Here is a 20,867-nt window from a genome sequence, read left to right as displayed (position 1 = left end):
TTGCTCACTCCAACCATATCACACTACTGGCAGCGAGACAGAATCATTAGTTGGCAATGGCTGCTTTATTTTTGGTGGCTGACATTGCTTCTTCCTTAGAACTGGCAAGGAGAGAAAAGAACTCTGTGGGGTGGAGCATTCTGGTTTATTTAAAATGTAACATTTATTAGTATTGACTAGAAATGGCAAAGAACACAAAGTTCACTTGCAATGACTGATATACAGAAACCATAAGTAAATATAGTAGTGTCTGCATGGGTGAGGTACATAGGGGTCTGAGAGCCCACTATGAAAAGAAAGGCAAAATATTACAAATGCTGGGGGGCACCACCAGTCCATCCTATCAAAGTAGTGTATTGGGCCAAACAATTTTGGGAATACTGTTTTTTTTTTAATACACATCTGTCTTATCCTAGTCCTGTGTTGGGATGACCTCATCCCCTTTCCTTCATCGTTGTTGCTTATATCTTACAGTATTATTATTATATTATATTGAGGTGGCACCACAAGTGTCTGTAGCACCAACCAGAAAAATGATTTTGATACAAGCAAACAATACAAGATAAAAAGTTTTAAAGAGACACTGAAGAGGAAAAAAATCAAACAGGTAATTATACAACTACGTGAGTGTCAGACAATAATAGCAGCTCTCACTGACCCAGCGCCAAGGCTATACAGAAAAGATCAGTCTGACTGTGAATGGGGTCGCAGTGGAAACAGTGATAGTGCAGGCTGAGATCTGAGAGGGCGGATGGTCCTGCTCATTACAGCTTACAGTCTTGGGGCATGTGAGTAAAATGTGGAAGTAAACTGGGAAGAGATGAGGAAGTAGGACAGAGGGAGTTATGAGTGTGTGGAGATCTGTTGGGATTTAATGAACAGGTGTGTTTTCAGGGAACGTTTGATTCCATGGAGGCTGGTAGTGTGATAAGTAATAGAAGGAAGTTCAAAGAAGGGAAGCAGCACGGGAGAAGTCTTAGATGTGCTAGCGGAAGGAAGTAATCAGTGCCGGAATGGAGGCAACATGCAGATGAACAGGGGAGAGGGCTGTAGGGAGTATGGACTGAGATGAGGTCAGAGACATTGGAGGGAGAAGCAACACTTACACTTTCTCCAACACAACTTACAATTGTGACTCTGTTACCTTAAGTATCAGTTGTTCCTCACACTACTTTTTGAAACTGATGTGGCAGAGCCATTTCTTTTTTCATGGTCTTGTATGTAATTTACTTGTATCATGATCGTATCAATATACTGCATAACATGTTGGTGCTTTCTAAATAAAGGATCATGAAGATAATAATAATAGACCAGCCACTAACAATCACAGTATGTACTACACTCTCAATTCAGCACAGCTACTGCCACCGTAAGGAAAGACTCTGTAAGCTGAATGGTAAAACCTTTTCATTGATTTACACAAATGAAAAGGTATTCCCATTGAGCTCCCACATTGAGCTTTCCTAACATATCAGAGGGCCTGATTAAGTATGGCTCACAATTGCGTGAAATCGCACACAATGCAGCTGCGAAAATATGCTAATGCTTGCCAAAGCTCAGCTGGCATGAAGACGCCCACTGCTGCTTTCTCATATCCATCCACTGTCACTCTTCTGCCTACACATCGGTACCAGCAAACCACATCGACCACTCACGTGGCAGTTACACCACGTCTACCTGCAGCAGACACTGCAAGTCTCTTTGCACGCAGTGGGCTCTCAAGCTGCGTATGTAATCGCAGTGGTCAATTTATGCACCCCCAAGCAATGGCATTCAAACGGACAGGCACGCCTGTGTTTTTCCGATCACTCCCTCCCTCACCACCCCCAAATGCTCACAGCCTGTCACTCACTCTGTGATGGATACCTCTGTGCGTATGTAATCGCAGTGTGATCACAGCGCATGCACAATGCGGCTTATATGCATGCCCAATGGCTAACAATCGCTCAATATGCGTATGTAGTTGCATTTGCGATCACTGCTGAATCAGGCCCAGAGACAGAAGATGCTGGTAAAAGAACAATTGTTTTAGCTAGTTCTTTTAAAGGGTAACCACGGCCACACTGTTGCTTCTGCTTCCAATCCCTTCTGGATATAGGTAATGGCAGAGCCGTAACTAGACTTTTTGGTGCCCTGTGCCAGAAAGAGCCCCCCTCATTGTTCAAAGGGACATAATGCACCGAAAAAGGGCAATGGCTTCATGGGGAAGGGCCAGGGTAGAGATAGGGGAGTCCAGAAGATACTGGGGATGAAATAAGAGGAAGGTACAAGCAAGAATGATAATTAACAGAAATTTGACAGGCCCAAACAGCACCCCCTGACCTGTGGTGCCCTGTGCCATGGCACCGGCTGCACTACCCTAGCTACGGCCCTGGGTAATGGGGGCAAACCCCATTTGCTATATAGGGAGCAAGATGTGACACTGGAGAGCTGTGGAATAGAGGTCTTCCTCTTTAACATACCTTTATGGACATATGCCAAAGTAATGGAATAATGGTAATAAAAATCAATCTCCAAATAGCAATTAGTTGAATGGTGCCTCATCTGTCCTTTGTTGGGCTTCTCAAGGACAACATTATTAATGGTCTAAAGAATGAACAAAATTCTATAACCAAGTAAAGGCTAATAAAACCAGACTGAATCAAAGTTAATGTATCTCTTCATTAAGCTAATAAATACAATATTGTCATAAAACCTCATGCATTTAGATCAGTGTCGTAGGTTAATTTTAACTGGTTTTTAGAATCACTGTGAAATAATGATTTTATTGGTCATAAAAAATTCTGGTGCAACTATTTTATAATGGTTAAATCACAAAAAAATAATATCACAGCCCGTGAACACCTAGGCTATACAGGAGATATTTCAGGAGACACGTCGTTGGCAGTAATGGATTTTTTCATGTTTCTATTACTATTAGATAGACAAAACTAGCCTTAAAACGTACCCTAGGCTCTGGTTAAGGATAAGTGCTGCCAAGTGCAATATTTAATTAGCCTTGTCTAAAATATTCTTAGATCATAGTGGTGTTTCTGTCAGTTAATATCAGTCTTCTGGCCTGGCTGAGTTATTTTAATTAATCTTTGTCTAACTGCTTGGTGTCCCCTGTGACACTGCAGGAGCTCTCAGTATTGATCTGGTCTTCTCAAAAAAAAGAAATCTTGCATTTGATAAGCTAGGTAGCTATACTTGACTGTTTGTGATTAAGTAAGTAGCTTGTCACTACTACACTATATCTGTTTGATAGATGGGTCTACGTAATGGTGCATACACACTTTCAGATCAGACAATGATAAAGATATCGTTGTCTGATCGTCCTGCATGTGCTGGATGATCGTTATCGAACATCCAGCACAGCACCAACCCCCAAACGACTAAACGACCTGCAATCCCTATAGTAACCTGGTCGATATCGACCAGGTTGGACTGCATGCATGGGTGATGGTCGTTATCGACCATCCTTGCCCGCACATCGTCCGTCGTTTTGGGGTTGAAAGGGGCCAAAAAAAGGACGATATCAACGATATAACGAAATCGTTTATATGGCCTACAAAATCTGACCGTGTGTATGCACCATTAGGTCTATAAGGACATGTAACCTAAAACCTTTCTCACAGACTTTGTCATCACTATTGTACAGTCTTCCATTGAGTTTTCAAGATGTTTTTCTATGTTAAGTAGAGGTATCATTACCACATAAATCCAAGTTGGTCTCTTTAATAGTTAAAAATTCATGTGTTATATAATGAAAACACTTCTGAGCTCTTAACATTCTTTATCCTCAAAACCCAAGATGGAGTTTACCTCCCTATGCTGATATTTCTCCACCCCCACCCCGGGCTCCCCCCTTACTTTTTGCGCCTTCCTGTTTGCTATGTACCTTTATTTGCACAGTGGTTTGTTTTCATTGTCTACTTAAATAATTCATTTTAAAAAAAAAGTTAAATAAGAGGATTTGTTTATTTTATGCAAACAAAAAGAAAATAAATTACTTGCTGTTATTTTTAGTTTTCTCCCCAAAGTTGCTTATTTACTGATTTATTTTTAAATTTCTAGAATAGTTTCTGAATCCTTCTTGCTTAACTGTACGTAATAAATCCCAATACTTGAATGAGGATAAAGTAAAAGGAGAAGAAATACTGTATTTAAAAAAGGATCAAACAAGATCTAGGCATTTCTGGTGAATGATTAGCATGACATGCATTCATCTTAAAGGGATGTAGAACTCCAAATTTATGACATCCGTTGCAAATTAATGATGGTAATATTCATATACTAGATCTGAGTAAGTTGAAGGGTAATTCCACACAATTCTAAATTCTCACTTGTCTGTGCTCCCCTATTACACATACATGGTGATAGTAGACTCTAGCACTGTGCCAAAGCCTTTGTTATCTTCTGAGCGTGCGCCATCATCTGAGAATATCACACGGAAGATGGCGCCACCAGAAAAAGGTCCCATTGCACAAAGGTGAAGCTGTACAAGTGCCTCCAGAGGCTTTAACCACTTGCCTGGCATGGTCGCAATTTTACGACCACAGCAGACAGTTCTTTATATGCTCTGGTCCCAAAATTTCGACCAGTCAGTTAAACATGAGGGCGGCTGCAGGAAGAGAATCTTCCCGCAGCTGCTGCTCTCAGAGGGAGATTTGCAGCCGCTGGGAAAAAGTAAATTAACCTCCCCCTCACCCCTTAATGTACCTGTTGCCTACAACTGGTGTCAAATTGAAAGTCGCGATGTTTCCGAGGTTACGCTGGTGGTTTTGATGTTCTGATGTTTAAAAAACAAAAAATTGTTTAACAAATCTTAAAAACAAAACACAAATTTTTTTTTTTTTTTTTTAATGAAATCATTTTGGATAAGTTGAAATAGATGTCCCTCACCTAAATCACTCATTAAAAAAAACAGGACAATTTAGGAGCGTTTTTTTTAAAAAAAAATCGTCAGTTAAATGGTTAATACTCCTCTGAATGTAACTTATAAAGTACATTGTTAAAAGGTTAAAGTGAGAAGTTAACATTGCTGGAAGGTGCAAATCTGCACTAAATTATAGCAACCTGTCAGACATTATGTAACTTTCTTTAGACTCATGATTGGTTACTATAGATTCAGTGCAGATTTGTATCTTTGAAAAATGGTACAGATGTAGCCACACTCATCATTGCCGCGATGCGTACACACGGGTAGCACAGCACTCGTCGCAGAAGGCTCTTACTCCATTGAAGTATATGGCACGCCATAGACGCGGGCGCACTAGTCGCACCAACCCACGAAGTGCTCGCATTGCGGGATAGATGAGCATGGCTACATCTGCAGTAAGTTACTCTGACAGGTTTTAGTTGAATATATATATACACCAGACCAACTCTCCTCCGACCATGTATGGGAGCAAATGACAATCAGCAAGTTGCTCCCAAACACCCTGCTCCCCCTCCCCCCTCTCGGGGGCCCCAGCCTGTCAATCTTTTACATTTATCAGTTAGTAATGAATACACTTGTGCACCAGCTGGGAGATCTGGAACACAGGAACTGTTAGAGGTTCCTTGAGGACCAAACTTGGACACCCCTGGTCATAACCTTCTAATGTTCTGACTTGTCTGGCTCACTGAACATTCTAATGGTCAGACTTGGAAGCGGGTGGCCTAGGGTTCTTTAAATATTGCTATGCCTTCATTGTCTGATGGTTGGTTCTAGCAACATGAATATTCTAATACTATGATTGCTTACACACCAGTGTTTTTGAATGCACACAAGAAAAACAAAACGTGTATTAGAGAAGAGAAAAAGATGTAGAATGCTGTGAAAGGGGCCAGAACACTATCTAATGCTGTATAGCTGCAGTTTAAGCTGATATAGGCACAGAGAGAAATAGAAAGAGTGAATGTAACACTAGAATATTGTTACCACATGCATTTTAATGGGGACAGAGTAACCCTGAACCTTTTGTGTATAGACACCACTGTTCCTCTCCAGTAGCCACCACCACCACCACGAGCATAGAGCACCCAGTTGTGGTCGTCTATTTGGATTTCTTATTTGGCTTTTCCATTAGCTTGCTGCATGACAGCCTATTTACACTGCATTTATAAAGCTGTTACCATAAATACTAGGGTGTTTTTTTATTTTTATTAATATTGTTACATTTTATAAGAAAATTAGACTTTTGTGTTTATTAATAACACTGTAAATAAATTATTCTCACTCTGCGTTTGTCACTTCATTACAATATTTCATGGTGTATATGAATAGGGTAATGCAAATTTTTGCATCTCTATCGCATAAGTAAAGTCCCCCATACATCTGCGATGAATTGGGGCAATTTGGCATTTTGCACATGATTGTCCCAAAAAAATCGACAATGAAAGGGTTCCTCGATTGCTGGTTCCGATCAAAAAGTGAGCGGAACCTCTTAATCAGGTTGTCCAGCATGTTGGATTTCACCGATCAATCAAGACCGTAGATTGCTGGTGTATGGACCAGTTACTTTAACGCTGACATATGCCTGATGCAGACATACTGTTGTGTGGACATTAGGACAACCCATGAGATACTGTAGATGGCACTAATCAGACATAAGCATTTTTGGAGCACATATTTTATGCAGGCGTTTGTGCCACAAGACGCACCAAACACAAAATATGCACATTATACAAACTTTTCTCAATTATGCATTGTTTCGTTAAAGTGATTTCAATTAATTTTATTTTGCGTACTGGCTAATTAGAAATTGACATTAAATCTGATACATAATGCTTTTTAAAGTGAAGTTCATCTTTAAACACTGAAATGGAAATACATTTATTTTTAAATAATTTGTAAAGTGCATGTTCAAAACCTTTTAAAATCTATATAAGCAAAGTACAGCATGGGGTCTCTAATTGGCAGATTACCAGCATTTTTTACATCCGTACTGTACTGTATATAAAAAATAAACATTATAATTAAAAGAAATTCTAGGCACTGAAATGTACAGATAAGCCAATCAGCCAGTTCTTTTTTACATACCATTTAATGATCTTGAAAACAACATTCAGACATACATCTCATAACACTTTTCCCAGTAGAAGCAACCCAATTCATCTATGCGGAACTGAAAACAGCTCTCTCTAAATCTGGGTACACACCATGCAATATATCATCCCATCAAAGCAATATATATTGTACACATTGTATAGTGTATATTGTTTCCGGCTGGCATTCATTGAATCTTCCTATCGGATGTGCTGCATGTCCAAAGGGACGATTCAATGAACGACGCAGTGTAGTTACGTGCAGCATGTAACAATACATGGCGCCGTAGTATGGTGGATCGTACAATGTGTATGGTGTGCGTGATGTATCGTTACATCGTTCGCCACATCGCTGGGTCACACCACCGTAAGACAGAGGGGGCTTTGTAATAGGTTAACATTTTTAGGAATTGTCATGTTTTTGGTGAGTTTGCTGCTACATTCAAAGCACTGATTATAAGGTAAAACCAGCTTTATCACTTACTGTCGCTTTTAGTGGCAAACACGCTGAAAACACGCCCGTTCCTTAAAGACAGAACATATTAGATAATCCCCATAATTGGTGACATACAACTCAAATTGTCATAACCACACCCCTCTTACAAATTTTTGGCCACCTCAACCAATCATCCATTACCTACTATCTCTCCGTTTCAGAATCTGAAAGCAAGAGCCTGATTGGTGCTATGGTTTAATGCAATTTTTGCACGTTACCACGATTTAAGTATATTTGAGCTTGCGAGATAGCTTATATAATATATAATACATATACAGCTGGTGAATGATGCTTGAGAAACAATCAGCGACCTGGATAGCTGCAATTTTGGAACCATATTGTTTAAGACGGAGATTTTGAATTAATTCAGAGAAAAGTGAAATAACCTTTTATTTCTAAAAATGATACTGAATATCCCTCCTTGAAGTCTGTTTTGAGTGAAAAATACGACATTTTATCAGCATTGTTTGTGTAACAATGTCAGTTATATATATATATATATATATATATATATCTGTAGGAGGACGTCTTCAATACTCTGATATCTGTAATTCAGTTTAGTGCTGCAGTTTTCATTACACCAATAGTCACTTATTAATTTGTAAATAACACAAGTGTTTCCCTAGTAATGAATGCACTCCTGTGGATACCATCCTATTTATTAATGTTGGCACAGCATTCTACTAAGTGGGTAAATCTGCAAACACATTTTTATTACCCCTATTAAGATGCACTTCAATGAACTTCTTACAGACATGGACAATTAACATCATCGCTCAATTAGAGAGTAGGCTGGTGTGACTATATTGTACATAGAACTTGCATGCTGTAACCAGGAAATCCCAATGCACAGTAATATCTAGGCAATGTATAGACACTGACACACCACTTACACTGTATATTTATCATGGTATTAATCTCCAAAAAATGGCAAGTTAAGATGTTTTGTGATGTTGTATATTTAGTATTCAGTGAGCTGCTCAGCACTAAGGGGGAGATGTATCAAGCCTTGGAGAGAGCCTTGGAGAAAGATAAAGTACCAACCAAATGGTTTGGGTATGGGAGACCAGCAGTCGGTATGACGACTGTCACAATACAGGCAGCGGCATCCCGATGCTCAGAATCCCGACAGGGGCACAGTAAGTATTCTATTCTTCCCCCCTTCACCCCCTAACCATAACTGCCCCATACTGCATCCTAACCCTTCCCCCTGCACCCTAACCCTCACCGTTAGTTCATAAACCCCCCCCCCTGTGGTGCCTAAACCTAACCCCATCTGTCCACAGCCTAACCCTAACCTCCCGCAGCCTAGACCTAACCCCCCCCCGTGGTTATCAGCTAACCCTGGCCCGCTACACTAACGGTCAAGATGCCAGCTGCCTGGATTCCAGCGTCAGCATATCAACTGATGTTGAGATTCCGGCGCCGGTGTTCTGGCTGTGACACTGTAACGTAGCATTTCGCATGCAGATGCACCCACAGTCGCACAGACTATAGGCATGCTGCATATCATTTTAATCAGCAGAAGTTTGTGCGTTCAATTCACATCGCTATGTGAATAAGGTGCATTTGAAGTTAAAAAGTCACACGAAAAGATGCTCGGCGCTACAAAGTCAAACCACGGCATGGCGCGACTCTACAAGGGCTGTTTAATGCTCAATGAAGATGTATGTATGTAGACACATCTGCAACTCACACTGTATGACTTGTGTGCACATACATCAGAGCATAAAGTTTATGTTTAACTGATGTTTACACCCAAGAGAATTGCACCCAAGAGGCAAATAGTTTGGATAAGCACTTATAATGTATAGTAAATGATATATGCATGTTAAGACTATGTGGTTAGTTAATTTAGCTGCAGGACTTACCGTGGGTTAAGACTCAGAGTCTAGAGCTATTCAAATACTGCCAGCCGTAAGCCTTGAGGGTGCACTCGGGGCTGCCATCAGAAATTGTAGGGCCCAGGACTGACAGAATAGGCAGGGCATCCCCTCAAACACCCTTTCCACCACCACCCCACAAGCCCCCCTCTCACCGCCACACTTCCCCCGCTACCTTAATCATACTCAATAGCAAATTTTTGTAAAAGTCTGAGCATTATATTATAGAGACTAAAGCACATCTAAAAAATTGAGGCATTTTAAAAATAGCTGGATGGGGAGAATTCCATGGAGCACCAAGAGTAGGGACAGTCTGAATCCCCCAGACTCAGTTCCATCATGCTCTGTCTCCACTTGAATACTGCATCAATCGCCTGGGTCTGAGACTCTGGGTGAAAGGGCACACACTTAACTTACCTCACTCGTTCCTTCCTTCCTTCTGTCTGTCTGCTCCGGCCGGCTTCTCAGGAGTCCTCACACCAGCAGCCCGCCGCGGCTCCTCTGTCCACTCTCTCTCATTAAGTGGTGCGGCGTGACCCGCGCCGACTTCAGTGAAAAACTTTATTAACGGAATGCCGGCCAGTACTTAAGATTCTGGAACTCTAGACTCATGATTCTAGAAGTGACTCACGAGTCACTCACTCACTCCATTTTGCGGCATGGGGCCTGGTCAAGGGGAGCGTTGGGTGTGTACGGCCTGTCAATTGTCACTGATGGTCTTCCACCGTCGGCCAAGGAAGTAGTGGTGGCAGTCCGATGGCGACACCAAAGTGTGGCCCGCACCCCCCTCCTGACGAGACATATATAGCTTCAATACGCCACACAGTGAAACTCACCTGGCGTGAGGGAGCCGCCAAGTCCCTAGCGTCTGGCAGCTTTTTTTGCTGAAAATGCGTCTAAGTCAAAATGTGATTCGACTAGCAGGCTGTGCTGATTAATTTGGTAAGCGACACTTGTATATCTGTGTGCACCTGAGTCTGTATATGAACCACAATGGAACTTGGAATGAAAAATGCTGAGGCCGCTACATTGTAGCACTTCTTATACAGGCTCAGAGACTCAGTCGCACACAGACGCCCGGCAAGCAGAGTCTCACCGAACCTGGTGCGCGAAAGGGACTTTTTAGCGCGACTGCAACAAAGATGTATAAGTACACATCTGTACAGTGAAAATGGTTCTGATAGAGATTGATGATGTCCTTGATCAGGGGGGTAGATACAATTAAATGTGTAGTGGATACATTCCCATACTAATGATCAGGGTTTGTTATTGATTCATTCTGGTAGGTAGTAGCACTTACCTTGCTCTGTACGCCTGGTGTACTTCTCAATGTTTAGATACATGTGGGAGTATGATATGCACCCATGTTCCGGTGCTGTGTTGTATTGTACCATATCACTAGCTTTGTAAGATGTGTATTATATTAAGAATATGTTTTACTTTTTTATGCCATTAAGCTTTAATTTACTGTCTATTCTATGCACTTACTCAAAAGTGTCACTGGAAATTGTAGGCAAGCAATGGGGTTTGTGTAAATGAAAAAAAGCTGTATTTAGCTGCTTGACAGCAGATTTTAATGTGTGATGTGTGAAAATGAGACTGGAAGTATAATTCTGTTTACCTCTCTTGTTAGGATTTGAAGACCGTCCTGTCTCTCCCTCAATACCCAGGGGAGTTCCTGCACCCTGTGGTTTATGCATGCACGGCCGTTATGTTGTTGTGTCTGTTCGCCTCTATTATCACCTATATTGTGCATCACAGGTAGGAAGCCACTTTTTATACATTACCTTCATATGTGTAATTATGCTATTTTCTGGAATTGCTTTTTAAATTGCACAGTTTCTAATATGCTGAAGACAATGCTAAACTTGTGCGCTATGACGACTGAAGTGAGGATATTTCTCTAAGCAGAATAATGTTTATTGTTTCCTAATTTGAGGTGTGTATGATAGATACTGCATATTTGAAAGCATCCTGAATATTTCAGCGGTGAACAGTATTTTGTCCCATCCCCACGTACTGTATGTTTTGTGCCCTCATACTGACAAAATGAAACTTAAAGAACATAAATTCAATAGATAGCTGGCAAGTAATGTCATGAGTCCTCGGTACCCATAATTTGTCAACTTTAATGGGAAACATTTGGGATTGGTAGCATTTATGGAAAAAATAAAATAAAAATAACTTAGCCATCTGAATATAAAGTATATACAATTTATAAGGACCAATGCAGTCCAAAGGTCGACAGCAACTATTCCAACATTCATAATTTCGACACCACAATGACAACAGTTATCTTGTCGATATTGTTAAATGTCGACATTAGGGTTAGGCTGCGAGGGGTTGGTTTAGGTTGCGGGGGGAAGTTAGAGTTTGGCTACAGGAGGAGGTTAGGGATAGGCTGCGAGGGGTAGGGTTAGGCTGTGGGGGAGGTTAGGATTAGGCTGTGGGGGGTAAGGTTAGGCTGTGGGGGAGGTTAGGGATAGGCAGCATGGGTTTAGGGTTAGGCTGTGGGGGAAGGTTAGGGTTAGGCTGTGTGGCAGGGGATTAGGGTTAGGCTGTGGGGGGAGGTTAGGCTGCAGGGGGTAGGGTTAGGCACTAGATGGCTGGTTAGGGGTAGGAATTAGGTTTAGGTATAGTGGAGAAATACTTATCTAAAGCCGGAGGATTGGATGCAGCCACAGCCAAACCATCATCTCCTCCCTGTGTCTCTCAGCCACACCATTATTTTCCCCCTGGGTCATCTCTCAGTCACACCATCATCTCCTCCCTTTGTCATCCTTCAGCACACCATCATCTCTCTCCTCCTGCGCCATCTTTCAGCCACACTATTATTTCCCCACTGGGTCGTCTCTCAGCACACCATCATCTCTCCCCTATGTCGTCTTTCAGTCTTTCAGCACAACATCATCTATCTCCTCCTGCGTTGTGTCTCAGCCATGCCATCATCTCCTCACTGCATCATCTCTTAGCCACACCATCATCTCCTCCCTGCGTCTCTCAGCCATACCATCATTACCTCCTTGCATCTCTCAGCCGCACCATCATCACCTCCTTGCGTCTCTCAGCCACACCATCATCGATCCCCTGCATCTCTATGCCACACCATCATCTCCCTGCATCTCTCAGCCACACCATAATCTCCTCCCTGCGTCTCTCAGTAACGCCTTCATCTCCTCCCTGCATCTCTCAGCCACACCATAATTTCCTCCCTTTGTCTCTCAGCCACTCCGTTATCTCCCCACTGGGTCATCTCTCAGTCATGCCATCATCTCCCCTGCATTGTCTCTCAGCCTTGCCATCTAGCCCCCCCATGTCATCTCTCAACACACCATCTTCTCCCATCTTCATCATATCTCAGCCACTCCCCCCTTCATCATCTCTCAGCACGCCATCATCTCTCCCCAGTGTCGTCTCTCAGCACACCATGTTCTCCCCTCTGCATCATCTCTCAGCCACTCCATCCTCTCCCCCCAGCATTGTCTCTCAGCCATACCATCATCTCCTCCATGTTGTCTCTCAGTACACCATCATTTCCCCCTGCATCATCTCTCAGCCACGCCATCATCTCCCCCATTTCTCCTCTCAGCACACCATCATCTCTTTCCTCCTGTGTCATCTCTCAGCCACACCATTATCTCCTCCCTGGGTCATCTCTCAGCATGCCATCATCTCTCCCCTATGTCGTCTTTCAGCACACCATCATCTCTCTCTGCCTGCGTCATCTCTCAACCATGCCATCATTTCCTCACTGTGTTGTCTGTCAGCCACACCATCATCTCACTGCATTGTCTCTCAGCCACACCATCATCTCCTCCCTGTATCTTCAGCCACACCATCATCTCCTCCCTGCATCTCTCAGCCACACCATTATCTCTCCCCTGCATCTCTCAGCCATGCCATCATCTCCTCCCTGTGTCTCTTAGCCACACCATCATCTCCCCCCTGCATCTCACAGTCACGCCATCATCTCCTCCCTACATCTCTCAGCCACACCATCATCTCCTCCCTTTGTCTCTCAGCCACTACATTATCTCTCCCCTGGGTAATTTCTCAACACACCTTCATTTCCCCCCTGCATTGTCTCTCAGCCACGTCATCTTCCCCCTGTGTCTCCTCTCAGCACACCATCATCTCTCCCCTATCATCTTTCAGCACACCATCATCTCCCTGCATCATCTCTCAGCCACATCATCTCCTCCCTGCATCGTCTCTCAGCCACGTCATCATCTTCTCCCTGCATCGTCTCTCAGCCACGTCATCATCTCCTCCCTGCATTGTCTCTCAGCCACGCCATCATCTCCTCCCTGTTTCTCTCAGCCACTCCATCATCTCCTCCCTGCATCTCACAGTGACAACATCTTTCCCCTGCATCTCTCAGTGACACCATCTCCTCATGCATCTCTCGGCGACACCATCTCCTCATGCATCTCTCAGCCAAACCATTATCTCTCTCATCATGTTCTGCCTATGTCGCTCTGCCACACCATCATGTTCCGCCTTTGTGTCTATCTGCATCTCCATTCACCCTGTATCTCTCAGTCTCCTCTTCCTTCACTCTGTGTCTCTGTGTACTCTCCCCCCTCATTCTGTGTCTCTCCATGTTTCCCACCTCCTGTCATTGTGTGCCTCTCTCTGTTTCCCCCCTCCAGTCATTGTGTGCCTCTCTCTGTTTCCCCCCTCCAGTCATTGTGTGCCTCTCTCTGTGTTTCCTCCCTTTAGTCATTGTGTGCCTCTCTGTGTTTTTTTCCCCTCCAATTATTGTGTGTCTCTGTGTTCCCCCCTCCAGTCATTGTGCGTCTCTCTCTGTGTTTCCCCCCTCCAGTCATTGTGTCTCTCTCTCTGTGTTGCCCTCTTCTAGTCATTGTGTGCCTCTGTGTCCCCCCTCCTATCATTGTGTGTTTCTCTCTGTTTTCCCCCCTTCCCCAATAACTATCAGTTGCCCTCACCTCTGTGTCTCTGGATGAGCCGGCAAACGGTGAGGCCAGGCAGGAGCCGGGGCTCTTCTTCCTGACAGGACACAAGATGTCACTCTCCCAGCAGCAAAGTGGAAGCTGCAGGCGGGGCAATGGAGGGTCTGTGGTGGTGCAATGGCAGGTCTGACTCTGTGGCGGTGTGGGTACTCTGCCCTGGCCCGCAGCGCCCCCCTTTTTGTGTGTTTTATTTCAGATCCTTTATTAAAAAAAAAATTATATTACTAATTTGGCTGACTTTGATTTAATGTCCATATGGACAGATACTCTCATTAAGCCCCCCTGTTTTTTGGCTTGTTTACCAAAGACTTGAATGTGTTTATTGCACTGTGCAATTACAATGTTGCATGACACTCCTGCAGAATAAAGAACTAGAAAATGACCAATATTTACTAAAAAAAAAAAAAGGCCATGTTTGTGCTGCCAGATATAATCGGGACACGGATTAAGAATGTTTGCCATTGACAGTCTGTATGTTGAAATGTGTACATCACATGTTATTCTCACACTACCAATATTGCCAATTTTTGTATATGTGCGATTTTTATTTTGATTACATTTATTAAGGTTACATTGAATATATCGTATTTGCTATACATATTATATATGTTATAATGTGATACTTGTCAACATTTGTTCTATGATGCCTCAATAAAAATTATTGTTAAAAAAAATATATTGACCATTGTCTAGCAAGTCTTAAACAATTCCACTAACCAGTCTCTATTTTTGGTGGGACAGTAATTATTTCTGAGAGCCATACTGTACCATAACCCCTACCATCTCACTACTGACGATAATAGGTGCAGTGCCAAGTGAGTCACAGAGTTCTTAGTGCAATGGACCTCATGAGTGACTGTCATGGGGACAGCCCAGCAGCTCCAGGAGTGCTGGGCATGCCTCCAGAGTGATGAGAAATGGTGGCAAGACACATGGTCATGTCCCTTTTGATGCAAGGCCACGCCCATTTATCATGTGTGTTCCGACTCAACAGGCAGTACCAGTAAATAATCAAAACTATTTGCACCACTGATGGTGCAGGTCTAGTTACACAGCTAAGGGGGCAAAGGAGGAAGTAATGTGCCAGTAATCCTACCAGTTGTGGGTAACTTACAGCCACTCCCCCCCAAGTTCTCTTTAGCTTAATCTCCCCTTATGTCTCTCCAGCCTCATTCCCCTGTGTTTCTGCAGCTACAGACTCACAGTGAATCACCAGCCCCCAGTTCTTCTCCAGCTCCAGCCAGTCCACTTCTGTGTCTCCAGCACCCCAGTGTACAGTGCATCCGGAAAGTATTCACAGCGCTTCACTTTTTCCACATTTTGTTATGTTACAGCCTTATTCCAAAATGGAATAAATTAATTTTTGTCCTCAAAATTCTACACACAATACCTCATAATGACAATGTGTAAAAAGTTTTTTGGAGTTTTTTTGCAAATTTAATAATAAAAAAAACCTAAGACATCACATGTACATAAGTATTCTCAACCTTTGCCATGAAGCTCAAAATTGAGCTCAGGTGCATCCTGTTTCCACTGATCATCCTTGAGATGTTCCTACAGCTAAATTGGAGTCTACCTGTGGTAAATTCAGTTGTTTGGACATAATTTTGAAAGACATACACCTGTCTGTATATAAGGTCCCACACTTGACAGTGCATGTCAGAACACAAACCAAGCATGAAGTCCAAGGAATCGTCTATAGACCTCCGAGACAGGATTGTCTCGAGGCACAAATCTAGGGAAGGGTGTCAGGACTGCGACTATTTCTGGACATAAAGATAGACTACTTTTGCCAAAGTTCCATTGTGGTTGTTGGAGGAGCTATCCTGCTTGCTGGCATGCTTCTCATTCAGGGGATAGAGTGTTAAAGTGATCATCTGTTTCCCAGGTGTCATCAGGTTGTGGGATTCCTAGATTGCTCATTATTTCAAACCTGATTCCATTTGGGTCACATGTTCTGAAACTTCCTATGGATCACAGACCTCTAGTATAAAGTCTGTTACTGTGTCTCAGTGTCTGTGCAATGTTGCTTTCAGGCCTTTTCTTGGACTCCTGCCAGGTCCCCGTTGTGCCTGTGGATTGCTGTGGACTTTGTTATATTCCAGATGAACTTCTGATGCCAGTTACCCGCTGCACTACAGAGCCCAGCGTTCCTATTGCCTAAGTATTGCTTACTACTCCATCACTGTGGTTTCACCATTTTGCTGCACTATTTACTTTGCCTGTTGTCTTTCCGTTCCTGTGGATATTGAACTCATCCTTGTTACAGTTGTCAACTGCACTGTTATAGTGTCATCTCTGCATCATGGGGCTCAACACTGTTCCGGAATCTCATTACATCACAGGGCTCAACCGTGCTACAACCTTCTCCGCATCATGGGGCTCAACCCTGCTCCGAACTCTAGCCACATCGCAGGGTTCAACCCTGTTCCGGAAGCTCATCGCATCACAGGGCTCAACCCTGCTTCAATCTTCTCTGCATCACGGGGCTCAACCCCGCTCTGAGCTCTAGCCACGCTGCAGGGCTCAACCCTGTTCTGGAATCTCATCGCCTTACAGGGCTGAACCCTGCTCCGACTTCACTACACCACAAGGCTCAAGTTTGCTTCATCTCTCACTGCACCGCAGAGCTCGGCCCTGTCCAGGAACTATATTATTCTGCAAGGCTCACTCTGCTCCGGATTTCCATTACTACGGGGTTTTACCCTGGCAAAGGCCCTCAATGCCATCTTGAGGTGTTAGCCTCATACTGGACTCGGGGTTCCCTACCACGTTAGTTCTTATATGTTGAAGACTGCACATATATTTGGGGATTTTTTCCTATACTTATTATTGCATATGTGAACATCTGTGCTGTTTGAGACTTTATATGAGACCTTGCTGATTATAATTCTTTTGTGAATAAATTCTATTTTACTTTTATCCTGTGCTACTGAGTTTCATGAAAAGGTAATTCCTAAGACCACCCCAGTTTATTGTGCCTAGTAGGCCTGCCTCCCTCCAGGAGTCTCAAGTGTCGGCAGCCGTGAAAAAGGGTACAGAAAAATATCTGCTGCTTTGAAGGTCCCAATGAGCACAGTGGCCTCCATCATCCGTAAACAGAAGAAGTTTGGAACCACCAGGACTCTTCCTAGAGTTGACCGGCTATATAAAATGAGCGACCGTGAGAGAAGGGCCCTAGTCAGGGAGGTGACCAAGAACCCGATGGTCACTCTGTCAAAGCTACATCATTCCTCTGTGGAGAGAGGAGAACCTTCCAGAAGGACAACCATCTCTGCAGCAATCCACCAATCAGGCCTGTATGGTAGAGTGGCCATACAGAAGCCACTCCTTAGTAAAAAGCAAATGGCAGCCCACCTGGAGTTTGCCAAAATGCACCTGAAGGACTCTCAGACCATGAGAAACAAAATTCTCTGGTCAGATGAGACAAAGATTGAACTCTTTGGGGTGAATGCCAAGCGTTATATTTGGAGGAAACCAGGCACCGCTCATCACCAGGCCAATACCACCCTGCAGTGAAGCATGGTGGTGGCAGCATCATGCTGGGGGATGTTTTTCAGCGGCAGGAATTGGGAGACTAGTCAGGATAGAGGGAAAGATGAATGCAGCAATGTACAGAGACATCCTGTATGAAAACCTGCTCCAGAGTGCTCTTGACCTCAGACTGGGACAACGGTTCATCTTTCAGCAGGACAACGACTCTAAGCACACAGCCAAGATATCAAAGGAGTGGCATCAGGACAACTCTGTGAATGTCGTTGAGTGGCCCAGCCAGAGCCAGACTTAAATCCGATTGAACATCTCTGGAGAGATCTGAAAATGGCTGTGCACTGACGCTTCCCATCCAACCTGATGGAGCTTGAGAGGTGCTGCAAAGAGGAATTGACGAAACTGCCCAAAGACAGGTGTACCAAGCTTGTGGCATCATATTAAAAAAGATTTGAGGCTCTAATTGCTGCCAAAGGTGCATCAAGTATTGAGCAAAGACTGTGAATACTTATGTACATGTGATTTCTTAGTTTTTTTTAAATAAAATTTGCAAAAATCTCAAAAAAACTTTTCATTTTGAGGACAAAAATGAATTTATTCCATTTTGGAATAAGGCTGTAACATAATAAAATGTGGAAAAAGTGAAGCGCTGTGAATACTTTCCGGATGCACTGTAGCTTCAAATAGCCCCCCTTCAGTGTCTCTCCAGCTACAGCCAGCTCCCTTCTGACTCTTCATATGCAGCCAGCCTCCTTTTGGCTCTCCTGCTCTAGCTATATCCCCAGTGTATTTCTAGCCCTCCAGTGTCACTCCAGCTCCAGCCAGCCCTGTCTGTCTCTTCAGCCCCCAGTGTCTCTTCTGCTTCAGCCAGCCCCCTTCTGTATCTCCAGCCCCCTTCTGTATCTCCATCCCCCTTCAGTGTCACCACAGCTCCAACCAGCCCCTTTTCTGTCTCTCTAGCCCACCAGTCTCCCCAGCTCCAGCCAGCCCCTTTCTGTCTTTCAAATACCCAAGTGTCTCTCCAGCTCCATCCAACCCATCAGTGTCTTGCCAACTCCAGTCCCTGCATCACTCTGGCTCCAGCCCACAGATACTTACTTTATTCTGGGTCTTCTGGCTACTCCCTTTCTTGCCATGGCTCTTCTGCCTTTCATCGGTGTGTCACAGTGTGACATGTCGCAAATCCTCAGACACCACCGGCAGTTGGAGCAATAAAGTTTTATTGCAGGTGCCTGAAGATCAAGAGATAGCGGCTCTCGGGACTCTAAAGATAGATGCATCTATAATGCTGCCTGCACCTCTGCAGTGATCAGCAGGGCACAGGCAGTTGCCTTCTGTGTGCCCCCTGTACTCCCCTGTCGTTGGAACTGCTCCTCCATGCCCGCCTGACTGCTGGCCACCGGAGTTCCGTCACTGTGCCCAGCACATGTAGCTACATACAAAAGCAGCCAGTGTTTATCCAGCATGCAAAAAAAATTTATTTGCAAACCTTGCATCACAACATGGGTTGTTGAGGGGCAAAGTTACTTTCTTTTTCTTTTTTGCTCTCAACTAAGAATCAGGTCTTTGTATGTGTGATATATGCTTTAATTATTCTCTACTGGCCTCACTAAATTCATGTACTGCACATATCCAATCACATAATATAACACCTACAAAGTATTATGGACAGAAAGGAAAAAAATCACATAATCCCCAATATATCCAAGCTGACAACCAAGGAACAATACAGAAGCCTCTTATGCAAAATAATAAGCCATAATGTACACACTAAACAGGTGCACAGCAGAAGATAACATAGGCTGCATTTTCATTGCACTGTAAGGTATGACAAACACGATTTGTCCTTATTAATGTTTTGCATCCCCATAACTGGCCCATCATAGATGTAACAATACATCACTTATTCAAAACATTACATTGTTACTCTAGTAATTAAATATGTATCCATAAATTTTATGTACTACCTATACATATTCATGTATAAATGCACACCATGGTATAAACAGTATTTCCAAATAGTATTTGTACAGTGCAAACAAATATTTATGCTGCTCTGGCAATAAATTAACCAATTAAGCAATAAACATGGAATAAAACAATTACTGTTCATAGACTGAATACATGCTCACAGCAAGAGAGGATATCAGTTCATAACTAAGTTCGCTCTGGCATGTTAATGAATTCAATTATTCTCATTATATTGTAGAAATATTATGTTCTTTAATATCTATATGTACTATGTAATCCATAGATTTTCCTGTATTATGTGATTAATAGATGACATACCAGTTAATATGGGTGTTATGTATGTACTATAACAGTACAAAAGTGTATGAAAACTCATTGTCTCTGATGTTTGATTTGATGATCTAGCTCGGCTTGAACCAAATAACATCAATGGTAAATACCCATTATTAAAAAAAAAATCCACCAAACACTTTAGAGAGGTAATGTTGTCCTCATACAGAAACTTGTGTTCGCTTCTGATCCAGCATTTTTCCCCTGGTTTCATCTGGTTGTAACCAGGTCCGTAACTAGGGTGGTGCGACCAGTGCCATGGCACAGGGCACCGCAGGGCAGGGGGCGCTATTTGGACCTGTCAATTTAACTGTTTATTATCATTCTCACATGTAGCTTCATCTTGTTTTATCCCCAGCATCTCCTAGCCTCCCCTATCTCTTCCCTGGCCCTTCACCATGAGGCCATGGCCCTTTTTCAGGTACACTATCTTATGTCCCTATTTAAAATGGGGGGGTGCCAATGTTCGCTCTGGCACAGGGCCAGGGTTGGACTGGCCCACCGGGGTACAGGGAAAACCCCCGGTGGGCCCCACTGCCTGAGGGCCCACCCCCTCCTGTAGGGAACAGGTTCCAGACTGTGCACTTAATTATACTGCACAGGACTATTGTGTATGTTCAATGCACTACTGTTATTAACCTGGTACATTATCAAACATTAACTAGCAGTATTTACTATATATGTGTATATTTAAAGGGCCCAGACCCACTCTGG

General features: G+C 43.3%; 1 protein-coding gene across 2 annotated transcripts in view; it reads left to right on the top strand.

Annotated features, from left to right (window-relative positions):
• The window catches only part of ADGRA1 (adhesion G protein-coupled receptor A1), a 1,066,191-nt gene that overhangs the window by 882,785 nt on the left and 162,539 nt on the right, over nt 1–20,867 (top strand). For both annotated transcript variants that reach the window (XM_088476934.1, XM_088476933.1), the window contains one exon: nt 11,024–11,151. In XM_088476934.1, coding sequence (XP_088333060.1) covers nt 11,024–11,151 — 128 coding nt within the window. The remainder of the gene's footprint in view (nt 1–11,023; nt 11,152–20,867) is intronic.

The sequence above is a fragment of the Taudactylus pleione genome, unplaced genomic scaffold, assembly GCF_031769625.1.
Source record: "Taudactylus pleione unplaced genomic scaffold, aTauple2 ptg000198l, whole genome shotgun sequence".
Lineage (NCBI taxonomy): Eukaryota > Metazoa > Chordata > Amphibia > Anura > Myobatrachidae > Taudactylus > Taudactylus pleione.
The sequence above is the reverse complement of the archived record's forward strand: the minus strand, read 5'-3'. Positions and strand labels throughout refer to the sequence as shown.